This window comes from Microcebus murinus, chromosome 18 (genome assembly GCF_040939455.1).
Source record: "Microcebus murinus isolate Inina chromosome 18, M.murinus_Inina_mat1.0, whole genome shotgun sequence".
In the NCBI taxonomy this organism is placed as follows: domain Eukaryota; kingdom Metazoa; phylum Chordata; class Mammalia; order Primates; family Cheirogaleidae; genus Microcebus; species Microcebus murinus.
The window spans coordinates 28,901,674-28,920,873 of NC_134121.1; the positions used below are offsets into that span (position 1 = coordinate 28,901,674).

The following is a 19,200-nucleotide window of genomic DNA, read 5'->3' on the forward strand; positions in this document are numbered from 1 at the left end:
TCCTTCCCTTAAACAAGCTGCCACTGCCACTTCCGCTGATGCAACATGTTTCATTTTATAGATTTTTTTTTTATTGGTGATATTTCTGTGGATATTTTATAGATTTTTAATCTAAATTCCTGTTTCTGGAAAATGTGAACAGAGAGCTATTGTGTTTCCCCGAAAATAAGACCTACCCATAAAATAAGTCTTAGCAGGATTTCTAAGCATTTGTGCAATATAAACCCTACCCCGAAAATAAGACCTAGTGATGGGCGTGGCTACGCAGTGTATGTGCACAACCCATGCATTTCATCGCAGAGCGGTAAAGAAGACGAGCAGCCCTTCTCATCCGCCCCATGAGAGCTCTATTGTTTGACATGAGAGATTGGGGCCAATGGTTCTAAAGGAAATAGAGTCGCAATAAATTCAGGATGGAATTCGGGGTTTGGAGAGTTATAATGATGTTCCAGAAGAAGACAACTTAATTATATTTGAATAAATGTAGATTGTTGTACCGTACTTAAAAAAAATAACACATCCCCTGAAAATAAGCCCTAGGGCGTCTTCTTGAGGAAAAATAAATATAAGACCCTGTCTTACTTTCAGGGAAACACGGTATTAAACTCTGTTAGTGTCAGTATAGCAAGGTGGTAAAAAAAAAACAAAAAACAAAAAACCTCTTTGTAAGACACAATTGAATATCATGGGGATAGGATATCGTACTCTTTGAGCACTTACTAAGAAACTGTGCCAGGCATTTATGTGGTTCATTGACTTCTTACAAGCCTGAGTGCTAGGTATTCTAATTTTATAGGTAAACAAACAGGGGCTGTGGGTGAAGGACCTATAGCTGTAAAATCTTCATCTCTTCTCAACATTGCCAACTGCCTCCTTGCAGATCTCCCAGAGAGACAAGCAAGAACATCTCTGTTTCACAGTGCACCCTAGAAACCTAGGGTCATTTTAAGGCATTATACAAATGAGAAGTTTTCTTCTCTTCACCTTATCTCCCAATCTGCCATGAAAATTATTGTAGGACCTTCCCCACCAATTCTGAGTTCACCGCCTGCTCGCTACCCTTCTCCTTCCCTCCCACCCTGTGAATAATTTTCTAAGAGGGATGTGAGTCACTGCAGGTGTCTTGTTCTACCCTCAATACAATTTCCATTCCCTGAGAGATGAAGCCTCCCCTCTCTAAGTCAGGTAGCCTTTATTCAAATAGGTGAATTAAAACAAGATCACAGAGAGAAAGGCTGAAGAATTTGACTTTTTGTGTTTACTTGTATGAGGAAAAACAGCACAAAGAGGCATCCACAGTATTTAATTTGTTTGGATAATAGTTACAGATAAACAGGTACACTCCATATACAATTACCAATACTTTTTGTACAGTTCATATTTCAGTACATCAACACTATTTTATTTACACTCTATGTATGTACATTAACATCTTTCTAAAGTCAGTGCATTGTCGACAAGTTTTATACAGTAATTTACAAGGTGAATGTAGTTAATAGTTAATTTAATAAATTTTCTGCTAGTTTATGAATTAAAAAATTAATTACAACCAATATAACAAACACAGATCAAACAACATTAGTAGATTGTGCTACCTGCTTAAATAAAACATCTGTAAAGAAATTATTTAAAATCTTCCATTTTTTAACGAGACATGTCTAGGTAGGAGTGGACATATTTTATATACTGAAAATCCTGAAACTATTATATGAAGTATGCCTTTTGTCTGACTTTATTACATTATACAATTTAGGCCACTCCTTCCTACTTGCAATTATATTCTTCTTCTGAAAAGAATTTAGCCATCTTAGACACCTTTCCAAACTGCTCTGAGAAAAACTAGATAGTTACTGGCCTCAGATATCAGAACATAAATGCTTAATTACATTGGTAATTACCATCTATGATGAAGAAAGGGTAATGAAATCTGACAATTTAATGACAGTCAACTAGTAGCGCCTAAATGAATAAACAAAGACCAAAGATAAGGTGAAACATTTCTTGAAAACATATGTTTAAAAACATAGGGAAAAAAATGCTACCTGAAATAAATAACATTTATACTTTTGTTCCAGTCTTGAATAATTGGAGGAAAAAAACGAGGCAAAGAAACATAACTTTTCATGACTACTATAAAATTTTAAAAAAGGACAAATATCAAAGTAAAAAAAAATTGATGGACATGCAAACAAAACTTTACTTCCTAAAACCATCAATTTCATTAAAAATACTTAGAAACTATTAAAGTTTGGGATATGTTTTGTTTTCAAATTTAATATGATGAGGGAAAATATCCCAATCAAGTTATTTTATAGCCCTTAGAGCCATCAAATACAAACAAGTATGTTTATTTCTCTCTTTTTTAAAGTGCAAAGAAAAAAAAAAAGAACCACAGAAAAGAAACAACCACTAATTATGAAACACTATCTAGCTTTCATGCTGATTACCTTCCCAGAAGCTCTTTGTGCAACATGTGCATATGAAGATGGTGCAATTATTGGCAACTACCATGCCACATTCAGCAGTATGGGGGTATACATTTTAGAGGATACTTAAAGTATCCTAAAAGTAAGATGCCTCTATCAGGAGGGCCATGTTAGCTGGATTTCCCAGGATGCTTTTTTTCCTACTGGGTATGCCAACCAAGGCCCTGGGTAGAAGGCACATAGCTCTTGAGAGACTCTCCATTTCAGACTGACCACTATATGCCTCTGCCACCAATGACTGGTTGTGTCTCTGACACAAACACAACAAAACAAAAAGCAAGAAAGACATATAAAGAGTAGGGAAATGGTTTAAAAAATAAATTAAAAAATCTGTGTCCATGCTGTAAGAATCATTTGCACATCTTCATGATCTTGCTTTCTCCATCTTGTCAATATAATGGAATAAAACTTCAGGAAAAAGGAGGTAGCATATCATGTCGTCCCTGGACAACACTACAATTTTTTTGTTTTTTACTTTGACTCCAAGGAAATCCTTAGTATTTTGTTATGATTCTTGGTAAACTCCATACTCATTACATGTTTGTTCATAGCTGGACAAGCACAGTTTAATTCTTATTTGGTCCCAGGTGGCTGGTGCCAAACCCTTTTGTTTACAGGCCAGTGGTGGGATCTGCCTGAAAGTTCTCTACTGGAGAGCTTGTATGAGACTTCCAAACAAAATTATTACTACTCTTAAAGTTAACTGCTATTTTAATTAGGATTTTTATTTTGTGCTTCAGGGTCACAGGATAAAATAACTACATTTAGCTTGCCTTTCACTGATGCTTTTGCCAAATGTCAGCTACAAGGAGTCACCTCCCTCACCACCAGGCTGTCTAGCAGCGAGAGTGGTAGCTTTACTGTAACACACAGTACTTTTTGTAATCAGACTCAAAGTCTTCATCCATGCTGCTTGTGTCTGCCATCTTTTTGCCATCGATCTTTGGCAGAAATTGTGCATAGTCTATCCCCTGCTGCTCATAGAAAAGAATGTAGGCAGAGTCGGTGTCAATTTCATCAGGGTGAAGTTCCTGAAGGGGCAAGAAAAGCCTTTAACAAAAAACATCACTATGCTAGCTCTTAATCCTTACCAGGGAAGGGAAGACCAATGCTCTCTAATTACTAAACCGAATTGATTCTAATAAGCTTACTACTTCGATTGTCTCACACCTGCCCCTAAAAGAGCCCCATTATTTCCAATTTATTTATTTATTTTTTTTGAGACAGAGTCTCACTCTGTCGCTCTGGGTAGAGAAGAGTGGCGTCAGCCTAGCTTCCGGAAACTGCAAACCCCTAGGCTCAAGTGATCCGACTGCCTCAGGCTTCTGAGTAGCTGGAACTCTGGACTACAGGCACGTGCCATGATGCCTGTCTAATTTTTCTATTTTTAGTAGAGATGGGGTCTTGCTCTCGCTCAGGCTGCCCTTGAACTCCTGAGCTCAGGCAATCCTCCCGTCTCAGCCTCTCAGGGTACTAGGATACAGCCACTGCGTCTGGCCTCAATATTTGTTTTGAGGAAAATATTTTGACCAAAATCAAAAGAATGATCTAAAACTCCATCTAATTCTAATCATCCAAAAGATAAGAACTTTTTCTCATTAATATCTTTTTTCCTCCCTATTTATGTTTTCATTTCCCACTCTATATCTCACTTTTGTTCCCTTAATACAAACAGTATCTATATACTCATCCTAACAGAAACATTTATTTCCTATTCAGGAGATAGTCCATTATTTCAACAAATGTTCCCCAGATGTGTTGGCATTCTGTTTCTCACTTTTATTCAAAGATCAAGCATGTTTACCTTACAGCTGCTGTCATTGTAACAGTACCACTTGCAGTTTGGGTTTTTGGCATAAGTGACGTAATGGCCCCCACCTAGAATTCCTGAATGGCACTGTATGAGAGAAGAGAGTAGAAGTTATGTTAGTAGTTAACTGTATTGTGGCCAGGGTATAGCACCAGGATCTGAGCAGGAGAACACTGATACTGATTATGCAGTGGTTAAGAAAAAATGTTTTGGAATTCTCTAATTTTTTTCTAAAAACAAATAAACAAAAAGCAAAATTCAAAATCATAAGCTCCAAATCTTGTGTGGACAGACAACCATTTTATAGTTTTGATTACTTTTTTAGAAAGCAAAACTTCCTTAGGAACACACAATTATGAATGACTTGAACCTGTGACTTCATTTATAATAATTACATGACTACCTCTCCCCGCCCCAATCACACTGTGAGTTCCTTGTAATCTATCCAGAAGGCCAAGGTTTCTATGTTAACTTTGTCTATCACTATGTCTATCACTATGACCAAGCTCAATGCCTAGCAAATAAGCAGGACCTGAAAGAATTTCTTGTTGATTAATAAACAAGTGAAAAAAACCATTGAAAAGTGCAGACCACTCTTTGAAAAACACACAATAGTCTACGGCCATACCACCATAAACGTGCTCAATCTCATCTGAAACCATATAATAAACTACTTACCGATATTGCATATAGATTATAAATAGGCTTAATACGAGTATCTTCTCTTTGGTCATCAGTACTGTCTTCTTCACTGTGGTTTCCAAGCTGACCATTGCTATAGCCATTGCCACATGCCTCATGCTCATAGAGGAATCCATTGGCCAAAGCTACCTCGTGGTCCTGAGGGGTGACCAGCTCGGGTTGGCTGCCCCCCAGCAAATGCCCTCGGCTCCAGGCATCAGCCAGCTCACATATCTGCCCAGCCCCATTCTCTTTGCTGGCATCCAAGTTTTCCTTACTATTTGACAGTTTATTTTTGCTGCCAATCTGAGGAAGCCGGAGCCTCCCTTTGCTCCTCCCCAAAGTCCGTGGGCTGCTGTTCGGGCTGCTGTTTTTGCTGGAGGGACAGCTGGTTCCACTTTTCCTTGTCGAAGAAGGTGAACCTGTGAAAGGGAGAAGGACAGATGCATAAATCCAAATGCCACATTTTAAGCCAGCCACCAAAGGCCAACTTTGAAGCCAGCCTCATAAATGTACACATAAAGGTAAGGATGGGGAGTCTTGACTTGCTACTCTTTAGTTCCTGTTTTGTAGCCAATGAGTTACATTTCTGTCTTCTTCAATGGCCAGTCTCTATTGGCAACCATGTCCTGAAAATGTAAAGTATATCATAGGGGCTTAGAAAATGGCAGGGGTGATTTATATCCGATTCAGTTCAAAATAGTATAATTATTAGACTAAGGAATTTTGCAAATAAATATGCTTCTTCTTTGTCAAATCAGACAAAAAAAATATGGCCACCATTTATTAAGTATTTACTATGGCTAGGCATGGTACTGGGAACCCTCTAGTATCTCGACCTCTCATAAAAGCCTGCAAAGCAATGGGTCCTAAACATTTGACATAGACCACCCACGCCACCCCCTTTTATAACCTTAAAAATTGAGGACCCCTGGAACTTCTAAGTGGATTATAGCTATCAATATTTCTCACATTAGAAATTAAAACTGAGGAATTTAAAGTGATGACCTTTCATGTCATGTTGTCTTTGACTCCACTGTACTCGTGTGAGAGAATAAAAGTGAAAAGGTACATATTGTCTTAGTATTTTTATGAAAATAGTTTTGATCCTCCACTCCAGACCTCTTGAAAGGGTCTTAAGGACCCTAAGGACTCCCAGACTGGACTTTGAGAGCCTCTGCTGTAAGGGAACAAAGAAGACAACTACCATTCATGTTCACCATATATACCAGGCATTATGGAAAGTGTTTCATTCTTAATATGTCAAATCCTCACACTCTGTAAACTTGGTATCTCCATTTTACAGATGAGAAAATAGATTTAGGGAGGCTGTATCTCTTGTTAAAAGTCACATAGCTCAAATATACATAAGTCTAATTCCAGATAGGTCCTTTCCACCCTACCATGCTGAAGCTACAGAACGGAAGACAGATGGAAATATGCAGCCTATGGGGGTCCCAGGAAAGCCCTTCTACCAGGCTTCCCCAGCCTCCTCACCTTTCGGGCTACTGATGATGTTTGCACTGAGTGAGGACGGGCTCTTGCTCAGGAGCACATCCTCTTCGCCAGCTGAGCTCTGAGAATCCACTTTCTTCACCTCTCCTGCCAGAACCCTTGGCTCAGAGAGGTCATCCCCCTGGGGTGTGAGTGGTTTACGCTGGCAGAGAGCCGGGTCTCTTGGTACCAAAAAAGCACTAGGGTCAAAACTTTCCCGAGGAAATTTAACAATTTTCTGTGACTTTATCCATCGACCGTTTACAAATTGGAATCGTTTAAGGTGAATAATCTGGATAAGAGAAGGTAGAAAACATCTGCATTAAGGGTTCTGAAGATAGAAAATTTACATTAAAAATGTCCATTGTTTGGGAATATATAACATTTACTTTTCATTATTAAAGCTTTAAAGACATCAAAAATACATTTTTGTTTTGAAGACAGGGTAGGTTTCACTCTGTTGTCTGGATTAGTGTGGAGTGGCATGATCGTAGCTGGCAGCAACCTCAAAATCCTGGGTTCCAGGGATCCTCCTGCCTCAGCATCCCAAGTAGTGAGATTACAGGTATACACTACCAGGTGCAGCCAATAAAAATATGGCTTTTATAAAGTCCTCTAGTTCATAATGTTTTATATGTCATGGTTATATGAGTATACTAGTATCAAAATTCATCAAATTGGGCTGGGCGTGGTGGCTCACACCTGTAATCCTAGCACTCTGGGAGGCTGAGGCAGGAGGATTATTTGAGCTCAGGAGTTAGAGACCAGCCTGAGCAAGAGTGAGAACCTGTCTCTAATAAAAAATAAATAAATAAAATATCCAAGTTCTTAAAAAAAAATTCATCAAACTGGACATTAAAATCTATGCATTTAATTGTACATTAATTATACCCGAATTAAAAAAAAGTTTTTCCCCCTCCTTGCCATCTACCTTGTCCCTAAGCCTACCCCTTCCCTCTTCTTCCTTTCCCCCAGTTCCTATCCATGGAACTAGCTAATCAATGTTATTAATTTCTTGGGCTGATCATTCCCTAGGAAGCTGTTCTGTTCTAAGGAAACAAAAACCTACATTCAGTTTTCACAGAGTAGTAGGATAAAGACACAAATAAGAAAATACATACAATGTCTGGGTAAAATACACTAGTATCTTACAGTTACACTGATCTTAAATGAATAGGAAGATCTGTCACTACTAACTCTCCTGACAGGCAACAGGAGAACCTCTGAATCCATGAAGGGAAAAGGCAGCAGTAAATCAAATCTACAAGAACACATAAGCCCCAGTGCACTGGAGTGCCTGTGCAGACACACTTAACTCACCAGTGTGCATGGCCATGTGACAGAGTGCAGTGGGCATTGGAAGCGCCCGGCCCAGTTGCCCTTCTGTAGTTACTAAGGGCTAGCCTAAAACTTTCTTTGTCCATAAAGCCTTGAGTGCTTCACCCTCTCCTGAAGTTCAGATTCATCAGGCAGTTACTGATCTACACGACTTCCTAATCCTTCTAGGCTACTACAAGCTCTTTAGGAACAGGAACTACCAAATATTTATAGAACAATTCATCTCTGCACCCAACATAAAAGCCTTTGTATAGAAAAAGTGTTTTAAAACACTGCTGCAGGAAGGATCTTATTCTCAATAATAACAAAAACTCCTGTTTGTTCATGGGTTCTTTCCTTTACACTAGACTTCTGCCCTGTGAGAGGCAGGGCTGTCACATACCAGGATAGGCGGAAGTCTCCAGAGATCCAGTTTCTTGGTTGCCAAGCAGTGAGTCTTACACTTGGAGCAGTAGTACATCTCATTTTCCCCGAGCTCCTCCTCACTGGTGAAAGCACGGAGACAGCTGTCCAGGTTGATGGGCTCAGCTTGTGCTCGCCGACTCTGTTCCACACTCTCGTGCTCATCTACGACCTGCAGGTAGAGGGGACAAGAGGAATAGGGGTTGTGGGATGGCATTTAAAGTGGTTATCTAGCTATGTATCATCCTCACAGTCACTCACCATTATCTTATACTACACGAGGAAAAAGAAAACACAACCCAAAATGGAGTCTTTGAACAAATATAGCACCTACACATTTATTTGCAAATATCACATCAGTAACATTCTGGATAAAATTTCTATATACATGACTGTAGCTATTCCTGAAAAAATTCTGAATGCTTTAAAATGACAAAAACAAAACAAACAAGGAATTGTCTGTTTATTTCACAATTTTGGAATCCTAAAATGGTTTACACGTGAGCTGGCTCTCAAGCCAGGGATGCTGAGAGTATGCTATTTATTTTTAACTAGGAAGACAGAGCATTATTAGTATGTTGCAGACTTTACAGAGGCTAAGGGAAATAGTATCTCTGAAACACAAATGCAGAGCTGGATAAAGAAAGAAAGGGCATAGAAAAGCTCATCATGAGAAGACAACACACCAGAGCATTGAACTCTACAGGATACAACTCATTTGCATTTCACCACCACGTCACACAGTTATCAGGATACCATGTGTATTATTATCTGTCTCCTGCCTCATGGGCCCTTTTTATCTGAGATGGCAACAAAAGAAAGAGCAAGCTCCAAAGAGCATGTTGCTTTTGTTGAGAAATACCCACCCAAACCTTTGGGGTCCTGTTATCCGGCATACTAGGCTTTGGAGCAAGGAGGTAAATCTAAGAAAGGAGAGAGAGCAAAGGAAGGGAAGGGGTACAGAGATGTGTGCTGGGGGTGGTATAGGATGGGGAGGAGGGAGAGAAGGAAGGACCTAGAATGCAACGGAAAGGAAAAAGTTCTCCCATTCCTAGTTGCCACCTGACAAGCAATCAAGAACCACAGAGCTGGGACCCTTCTGTGTGGCTCTATTATGGTGGAAGGTGGGTGAGTGCACAATGAGGACTGTATGTTGGCATGAGACTTCACACAACAGATATTCATGTCCCAGGGCAGAGCCCAGACACATATGTCGTTCACCCCATTTATTGCTCCTCCCTTCCAGAGGTGAACTGGTCCTCTTTGCCTGAGGCAGTTACCCCCATGTTTCCCTTCCTGAAACTCATGGTGGGAACACTGTGCTGCCCAGATCACAACAAATTGGCACAGCTCAGGACATTCACTTTAGAACAGCTTTTTGGTGAGATGCTTTCCCTACAGGAGAAGATGGCTGAGTCACAAGGCTATCAAATGTCCCAAACTAACAAGGTTGGTGTTGATCATACATTTAAGGTTTTGGTACTGTACCACCATATAGTCTAAAGAACTCATTTAAAAAGAGGAACTTAGAGGAAAAAAAAAATTTTTTTAAGAAAAGGAAATCTGGCTTGACCTTAGGTCAGTGACTTCTTTTCTGAGCACAAATTCTGTAATATCAAGATACTGACTCTCAACATCTCTTGAGCTGGACACCCAAGGAAAAAACTGACATGCTTCAAAAGGAAACATGCTGTATCATGTTTGATGGAATGAGTAGAAAAAGAAGTGTATCAAATACAGCAGTGTTTCTTTTCTCATAGTCAGTTAAATATTATCTCCACCAGGGATGCTTTATGGCCAATCACAAATTACAGTGAGATAGTAAAGACCATTGATGTATGTGTGTATATATATATGTATATATATATAAATATATATTTATCAATGGTATCAATTATATCATTGATCAATTATCAATGATATATATCACTGACAAATATATACTGATCAATCAAATATATATATAATTATTTATATATATATATAAAAATATATAATTTTTTTTTTTTGGACACAGGGTCTTGCTCTGTGACCCAGGCTGGAGTGCAATGGCATGATCATAGCTCACTGTAGCCTCAAACTCCTGGGCTCAAGAGCTCCTCCTGCTCCAACCTCCTTAGTAGCTAGGACAATAAGCACATGCCACCATTCTCAGATAATTTTTCTGTTTTTTGTAGAGATGAAGTCTTGCTATGTTGTTCAAGCTGGTTTCAAACTCCTGGCCTCCAGCAATCCTGCCTCAGCCTCCCAAAGTGCCAGGATTACAGGTGTGAGCCACTGTGCCTGCCTTATTGACTATATTTTATGTGGAACATAGGCTATAGTACTAGATGGAGATAAGGAGGAAAAAAGGCTGATAAAAAATATATTTGTGAACTGACAATAATTTCTATTTATCAATATAATTTCCCTAAATGATAAAGATTCCTTTACCTCTTGGGATACATGCTCAGTTTCTCTATTTTTGTGCAAATAGTTTAAATTACTTATAGGCACTCTCTTCTTTTTTTCTAAGTTGCTTTAAAGCTCATCTTTAATACAAAACATAGGAAATGAACTAATAGCTTTCACATATTATGAGATTATTTAAAAATAAATAGAAAGACCTGAGAAGTTATCTAGTTTAATTTTCTATTAAGGAATGTGGGCCGGGCGCGGTGGCTCAAGCCTGTAATCCTAGCACTCTGGGAGGCCGAGGCGGGCAGATTGCTCGAGGTCAGGAGTTCGAAACCAGCCTGAGCAAGAGCAAGACCCCGTCTCTACTATAAATAGAAAGAAATTAATTGGCCAACTAATATATATATGTAAAATTAGCCGGGCATGGTGGCACATGCCTGTAGTCCCAGCTACTCGGGAGGCTGAGGCAGAAGGATTGCTTGAGCCCAGGAGTTTGAGGTTGCTGTGAGCTAGGCTGACGCCACGGCACTCACTCTAGCCTGGGCAACAAGCGAGACTCTGTCTCAAAAAAAAAAAAAAAAAAAAAAAAAGGAATGTGAAGTTCAAACAAGGGGAAAATACAAAGAAGGGCAATTGCCTTTCTATTTGTTTTTTTTCGGATTATCAAATACAATATTCATGTGGAAATTTTGGAAAATGGAAAGAAATATAAAATGGTAAGGAAACTTTTTATATTCTTAATACAAAGGCAAACAATGTCAAAATATTGGCAGATTTTCTTCTGCTCTTGTCCTAGATAGTATTTTTTTTAACATTGAAGAGACTTTTTCTAGTATATGCAATTTTATATCTTGCTTTTTAAAAAGTCTAACATGATATCATAAGTATCTTTCCATAAATGTCAGTAAAAACTCCTAGTAGACATCAATTTCAATGACTGCATTATAGTTTATCCAATGAACATATCATGTTTTCCTAATGTGAGACAAACAAGTTATTTCAAAATATTTTACATTCTAAAAAATGTTACAATGAATATTCTCCTACAAATTACACAGTAATGGCGGAGTATCCTATTTCTCGAGGATAAATTCCTAGAAGGGAAATCACCAGAATGAAAAATTTAAAGTATATGGGTAATAATCTCAATTTTGAACCATAGTATCTCCTTTGTCTACATGATTCTCTAAGCACATGCAGAAACCACATGTAGGAAGAGCTCAGATTAGTCATAAGGCTACACTTCCCTGCAAGGCAGGATATCTCAATAGCTCCTTGTATCCATGGAATCCTAAGTGCATCACTGAAAGTGGAAGTAGGGTGAAATTTAACAGGTCATGTAGGCCCTTCTTCCTGTAAGCGGGATGTCCTCCAGAGCTTTGCATATTGCACACTGGGCTTTGTTAAAACGGAGAAGAGATTTATAGAACTAAATAATTTATCATCATTGACAAGAGTATCTTGTCAGAATAATAACTTGTCATATTTTGTGCTGACAGAGATTTAGGTATCTTTCTATCAATTGCTAAAATGTTCCCTCTTCAAAGGAAGCATGACTGAGGCTACTGAATCACCTTGCTACAATGAGCACAATCTAGAACATCAGCTTCATTTCAACTTTCTTTAGTTAAAGCCCAGTGATCTTTCATATGGCAAGTATTCACAAATTACACTCATCCTTGGCTAGAAAGAGCTGCCAGTAGCCTCACTGTGTGTGTGGGAATATTTAGGCATCCAAATAAGGAACTAGGTCTAGATTGGTAGTTTCCCCATTCCTCAATAGCATAAGAAGACAGAAAAGTCAGTTACAATTACTAATTTATCCAAAGAGAATGTTTCAAGTAATAGTGAAGAAAAATTCCAACAATAAAGAGTCATAAAAAGTGCAAAAACCACTATAATTCCTCATGTGACTTAAATTCCTTTGATTCTATTGCTTTTATCTCTCCATCAGATTCTTAATATTGTCCAACAATATTTAGTTGATTAAAAACTGCCTGAGGCAAATATTTTTAAGCATGGAGTTAAGATTTTTTCTGGAGGAACATTTTTGAAATTTTAAAATAGTTTTGGCCAGAGAGTCGCAACAGAAGAACGCAAAGCGTGAAGAATAGCCATTGAGATGTACACGTAGGTATACAATCATGAACATTTCATCCTTTCTCTATTTTTTCTAATCATTATGCCAATTAAAGGTTGGAGCTATAGCCCAGAGATACATTTGAGCTAAGTAATTGTGGTTATCAGATGATGCAACTTCAATATTATTTAATAATTGAGCAGAGAGATGTTTATTGGTATGCCGTGGTCAGAAAATATAACTCCTTAAAATTACATCCAGTTTTGTTTTGAGATTTACTTATTAATATTTTTGAAATTTAATGCCTGTTATGGTTTTGATACGGTTTGTTTGTCCTCATCAAAACTGATATGTTGAAATGAGATCTCTGAGCTGGCAGTGTGGAAAGGTGGGGCCAAGTGGGAGCTGTTCGGGTCATGGGGGCACATCACTTATTAATGTCTTGGTGCCGTTCTTATGGTAGGTAGTTCTCCCTCTGAGAACTTAGTTCTTATAAGAGTGGGTTGTTTAAAGTGACGTTCTTCCTGTTTAGTTCTCTCCCTCTTCACACGTATCTGCTTCCTCTTTGACCTCCTTTACCATATTATGATGCAGCACAGAAGCCAGGACCATGCCCTTGAACTTTCCAGCCTGAAGAACTGTGAGCTAAATAAATCTCTTTTCTTTATAAATTACCCAGCCTTAGGTATTCTGTAATAGCAACACAAAATATCCTAAGACAATGCCCCAACACAATTAACTCTAGAAGCCGAAAAAATGAAAAAACCCAATCACATCAATGTATTAGGTGCCATAGAGAATGCCAATAAATGTTATTCTGGTTGTATATGAATTGCTTAAGATAGAAATGGCATAATATAGTTAAACTGGGGAAATTTTCCATACAAAAAACACCGTCTTATGGTGTCCCTAAATACTTACCCTTTCCTGTGACGTTTGATAGCGAAGGTGAAGGGCTGTGGGGTCCCAATCCACAGCAATATAGGCATTTCCAATGAAAGCTTTGTCCTCCCCACAATCAATTTTACAGCCTCTGCAAAATCTAACGGGGAAAAAGATCCACAGAGGTAGAAATAACTATGAAGGAATATAAATTTTCTTAATCAGAAATATTCTCCTGCCTACTTTTCTATTTTCCTCTTAGGCTTCACAATTTGTCATGGGTTTCTAATTTCTGACTCTGATAAATGTAGGAATATTTACTACTAATTATTATTATTTCAGGAAATCACACTTATCACTTCTCAAGTCTTTGGTTTTATAAAGCACTTGATAACCATTTGTTAATACACGGGATGTGAGCCTTATTGCAAATAAATGAAATGGGAATTGACTATTTGAGATAATATAGCTCTCAAGAAATTCTAAATTCTGTTATTTAATGTTCTGAGGTAAGACAATTTATCTGGTATAACAATACCTATCTCTTTGTTTGTAAAATGGCACATTAAATAAATGTATATAAGGCCCAGCACAGCAGCTCACACCTGTAATCCTAGCACTCTGGGAGGCAGAGGCAGGAGGATCGCTTGAGTTCAGGAGTTTGTGACCAGCCTGAGCAAGAGCGAGAACCCATCTCTGCTAAAAATAGAAAAATTAGCCCAGAATTGTGATGCATGCCTGTAGTCTCAGTTACTTGGGAGGCTGAGGCAATAGGATCACTTGAACCCAGGAATTTGAGGTAGCAATGGGCTACAATGATGCCACTGCACTCTACCCAGGGTAACACAGTGAGACTCTGTCTTAGGAAAAAATAAAATAAAATAAAAATAAATGAATAAGGCCGGGCGCGGTGGCTCACGCCTGTAATCCTAGCTTTCTGGGAGGCCGAGGCGGGCGGATTGCTCGAGGTCAGGAGTTCAAAACCAGCCTGAGCAAGAGCGAGACCCTGTCTCTACTATAAATAGAAAGAAATTAATTGGCCAACTGATATATATATAAAAAAAAAATTAGCCGGGCATGGTGGCGCATGCCTGTAGTCCCAGCTACTCGGGAGGCTGAGGCAGAAGGATCGCTCAAGCCCAGGAGTTTGAGGTTGCTGTGAGCTAGGCTGACGCCACGGCACTCACTCTAGCCTGGACAACAAAGCGGAGACTCTGTCTCAAAAAAAAAAATAAAAAAATAAATAAATAAATGAATGAATGAATGAATGAATGAATAAACAAACGTATATAAAAATGTATAAAGTTGCCAGGGGAGGTGGGGAGAACATGATAATGCCATGGATTCAATGCCTAATGTAGACTCATTTTGCTAAGTCTATTATAGTTCTCAAAAGATTGACTTCGGTATTGTCAGGCACTTTCTTTGGTGTACTAGCAATGATCAATCTCCACAACTCTTTTTTTTTTTTTTGACACAGAGTCTCACTCTGTTGCCCGGGCTAGAGTGTCGTGGTGTCAGCCTAGCTCACAGCAACCTCACACTCTTGAGCTCAAGTGATCCTTCTGTTTTAGCCTCCCAAATAGCTGGGACCACAGGCATGTGCCACCATGCCTGGCTAATTTTTTTTTCCTGTATATTGCTGACTTACATTTAAGGAGCAGAAGGTATAGAATAATAAACGTTGGTCATACGGTATGAATCTGGTGTGGACTGTACAGCTTTTAAAACCAGCTAAATCTCAAAAGCAAAACTTAGCTATTGACCTCACAAGAAAGAGATGAATGAATAATTCCTAAGTCTATTTTAAACTTATTGTTATTTATTATAACTTCTCAAAACTGGAAACCTTATGAAAATGGCATAGTTCCTGAAGCTGAAATGCTATTAAAATTGTTCTTTTGTAGAAGGTTACTTTACCTATACCATGGGCACCACGCACAGGAGTTCCCATCTTTCTGCACAACTCGTAGAGTGAACGGATATTGATAGCCCATACTGTCATCACTGAAAGAGAAGGGGACATAAACCAAAGAGCATAATAAGCATTTCTGGTGTTATTATCCAACTCCTTTTCATCATCCTTTGAAATAAACCTAGGAATAGGCATTTACCATAGCAATATGTTGAAAGCTCAATGCAGTTTATCCTAATCCATTAGCTGCAGTCCCATACCAACCACACTCTCGACTTCTATGCTGTATCCCTGCTCACAGAAGGGTAAGACATACTAGACTACCAAATGTCTCTAAGTAAGTCCACATGGTCCACGAAATTTTTATAACATAAGCTAATCATGAAATCAAACACCAATTATCTTCAGTCCTAATTCTATTTAATTCACATTAAACTGAAATAATTAGGCTTTTCCATTACAAGAACACTGACACATCACAGAAGGCTGTGTATATTCAGAAGTCTTCTTTAATCAGAATCCCTGATGTGGTACATGCCAGGTACCTCCTTCTCCCTGCCTTAGCTACTCAAAGCTGTAAGTTATGTGCTATTCTTAGAGTAACTTAACTGCCAACAATTGTTTCAAGATAGCCCTTTGAGTTCTCCAACTTTTAAAAAAATTTACTCATCCTTTCCCTATCAAGAAGCACTGCAACAATTTATACATATCAAAACATCAAGTTGTATACCTTAAATATATACAATTCCTACTGGTCAATTATAGTTCAATAAAGCTAGGGGAGAAGCAATAAAAGGAATATAACATAAAAGTGGTATCCTTCACAGCTCATTTGGAGATTGCTAGCAACTATTACATGGCTGCTGAAGGTAATGAAATCATGATAAAGCATCACTGTAAGGGCAAAAGTGAGTATCATGTCTGGAACAGGAGTTCTTTTCTTTCTGTATAACTTGTCCAGTGAATGATTACTGATAGGCTAAACTGTCTAGTATCATGTCTAAATCAGGTCAACAGTAAGTGAGGAATCAAAAGAAAGATAAAGGGACCAAGAAAAAAAAAATCAAGTGACACTCTCATACGGAACTGTGCAACACCTCTCTTCTGCAAATATCCTTTACCTTTTTGCTCTAACTGAATGATGCCAGGGCTTTCTTGAAAATCCCCCTTCCCATACAGACTCTTTAGTGCTCTTTATTCTCATACATCCCAGAACTTAGAGGTAATGTCAATTTCCTCCTTACTCCTCTTTGCCACTTCTAGATTATTTCTCCTTCCTTCCTTTTCTGGAACAAAGTCCAGCTTCTTTGTAGCATGTGCTATTGAATTATGCCTCCTACTATTCCTCTTTGGAAGGTGTATCTCTTGTTTATTCACTAAAGATTTTAGCACCTGGTTCACTATTTGTCTTCCACCATTTCTCCTGTTAATATTCTTAGTGCATCAACATAAATGTAATTAACCTAACAATACCTTGGCATTCTGTCTTCCAACAATAATTTCCTCCACACCATATGATCCAGTCTCTCCAACTGTCATATTCTAAACTTTGTCAATACAAATTTTCCTACCTCCAAAATCTCAATTCCAAGTATCCTACTTTGCAACCACCAGTTCTTATGTTTTTGGGTCACTTATTCAAATATCCCTACTCTAACAATTCTTTGACTCAACAGAAACCTCCAATCCCTATCCCCCAATCCTCATTTTCTTCCTTACCTTATTGTACTCCAAAATAATCACTCTTCTGTATAGATCCTTAATCCAGGAATTTGTTCATTTAATCTCATTTCCAAACTTATTGACATAAACACAAAGACAGGTAACTGTACAATGAACCCCAATGTATTCACCACATTAATCTAGATGAGGACTTTTCCTAGGACTTGCAAATGAATTAGATGTGGAGTATAAGGGACAGAGGAGTGAAGGCTGGGTTTTCAGCCTTAACAATTGTCTGTGAATGGTGGTGACATTTAATGAAAAGAGGAAAACTGGAGGATCAAGTTTTGGCAAGAAATGACAGGAACCAAGTTAAATTCAAGATGTCTGTTATATATTCAAGTGGGAAATTCACTTGAGTGTTTTTTGCTAGAGATATAAATATAGATGTCCTCAACAAATAGTTGGCATTTAAAACCCTGAGACCAGATGATATAATTCAGAGAGTGAGAATTAGATAGAAAAGATGCCCAAGATCTAATTCCTGATGTATTCCAACAGTTAGAGGTTGAAAAGAGAAAGAAGCAGCAACAAAGGAGGCTTCTCAGGAACAACCAGTAATGTAAGAAGAAAACCAGGAGTGAGCAATTAACCAGAAGTTAAGTAAAGCAAGAGCAATGGTTTCTAATGCTTCAGAGAGCTTGAGTAAGAAAATGACTGGAAAAGACAGAATGGTCCTTCAGACATTAAAAAGATAATAAGAGCTTATCTTTTGGAAATACACCCTGAAATATTTATGAATGAAATGAAAAAATGCCTCTGATTTCCATCAAAAGAATCTAGTGGGTCACGATAGCCAAAATGTCTAATCAACCCAAGCGTCCGTCCATCAACAGATGAATGGATAAACAAAATGTGGCATATACATAATACAATGGAATATTATTCAGCCATAAAAAGGAATGAAGTTCCTGTATATACTACAAAATGGATGCACCTTGAATACATTATGCTAAGTGAAATAAGCCAGACACAAAAAGACAAGTGTTACATGATTTCACTTTTATGAGGTATCTAGAATAGGAAAGTTCACAGAGACAAAATAGATTAGAGAACTAGTGTCTGGGAGGGAAATGCAGAGGGATTGCTTAGTGGGTTTGAATTTCTGTTTGGGAAGGTTAGAAAGTTCTGGAGATGGATAGTTGTGACAGTTGTACACCATTGTGAATATACTTAATGCCACTGAATTTTACACTTAAAAATGATTAAAATTGTAACTTTTATGTTATGTATATCTTACCACAATGTTTTAAAATGAGGAAAATATAGACTCTAGTGGGGGTTGGTAAGGGTATGGATGAAATAAGCGTGGTCAAGAGTTAATGATAATTGTACTTCAACTCTCTGAATTATATCATCTGGTCTCAGGAACTATTTGTTGAGGACATCATTTGTATCTCCAGCAAAAAACACTCAAGTGAATTTCCCACTTGAATATATAACATATCTTGAATTTAACTTGATTCTTGTCACTTTTTGCCAAAACTTGCTCCTTCTTCATCTAGTTTTCCTCTTTTCATTAAATGGTACCACCATTCACAGATAATTGTTCAGGCTGAAAACACAGCCTTGACTCCTCTTTCCCTTATACTCCGCAAGTCCTAAGAAAAGTCCTCATTCAGAAGAAGCCATTTAACTAAATCAGACTTTCACTTCAAATTTACTCTTGCTCAACTGTCATTTTTACTAAACACAACATTCATCAACTAAATTGCATATCTATTATCTGCAGTTTTTAAGATTTATTTACCTTAAGCACGAATGCTAATCATCAAAGACTTCACATCATAACAAATAAGCAAAAAGAACTTTTTCACTCAGTAATTACAGAAGCAGAACTTTCATTTGCACCATGATAGTAATTTAACTGAAATATAAAAATAAGGCATCACAATCCCTACAATTATTAAAAGTAAATGCATGGCCTGGCGCAGTGGCTCAAGCCTAGCACTCTGGGAGGCCGAGGCGGCGGATCACTCAAGGTCAGGAGTTC

The 19,200-nt window shown here is 38.1% G+C and overlaps 1 protein-coding gene across 2 annotated transcripts in view; it reads right to left on the minus strand.

Moving 5' to 3' along the window:
* Positions 1-1,287: 1,287 nt before the first annotated feature.
* USP32 (ubiquitin specific peptidase 32) overlaps positions 1,288-19,200 on the minus strand; it is a 205,514-nt gene continuing 187,601 nt past the window's right edge. For both annotated transcript variants that reach the window (XM_012777151.3, XM_012777062.3), the window contains exons 28-34: positions 15,491-15,577; positions 13,610-13,730; positions 8,192-8,383; positions 6,475-6,763; positions 4,975-5,399; positions 4,291-4,383; positions 1,288-3,517 (exon numbers count right to left, since the gene is read on the minus strand). In XM_012777151.3, coding sequence (XP_012632605.2) covers positions 3,344-3,517; positions 4,291-4,383; positions 4,975-5,399; positions 6,475-6,763; positions 8,192-8,383; positions 13,610-13,730; positions 15,491-15,577 — 1,381 coding nt within the window. In that variant the 3' untranslated portion in view covers positions 1,288-3,343. The remainder of the gene's footprint in view (positions 3,518-4,290; positions 4,384-4,974; positions 5,400-6,474; positions 6,764-8,191; positions 8,384-13,609; positions 13,731-15,490; positions 15,578-19,200) is intronic.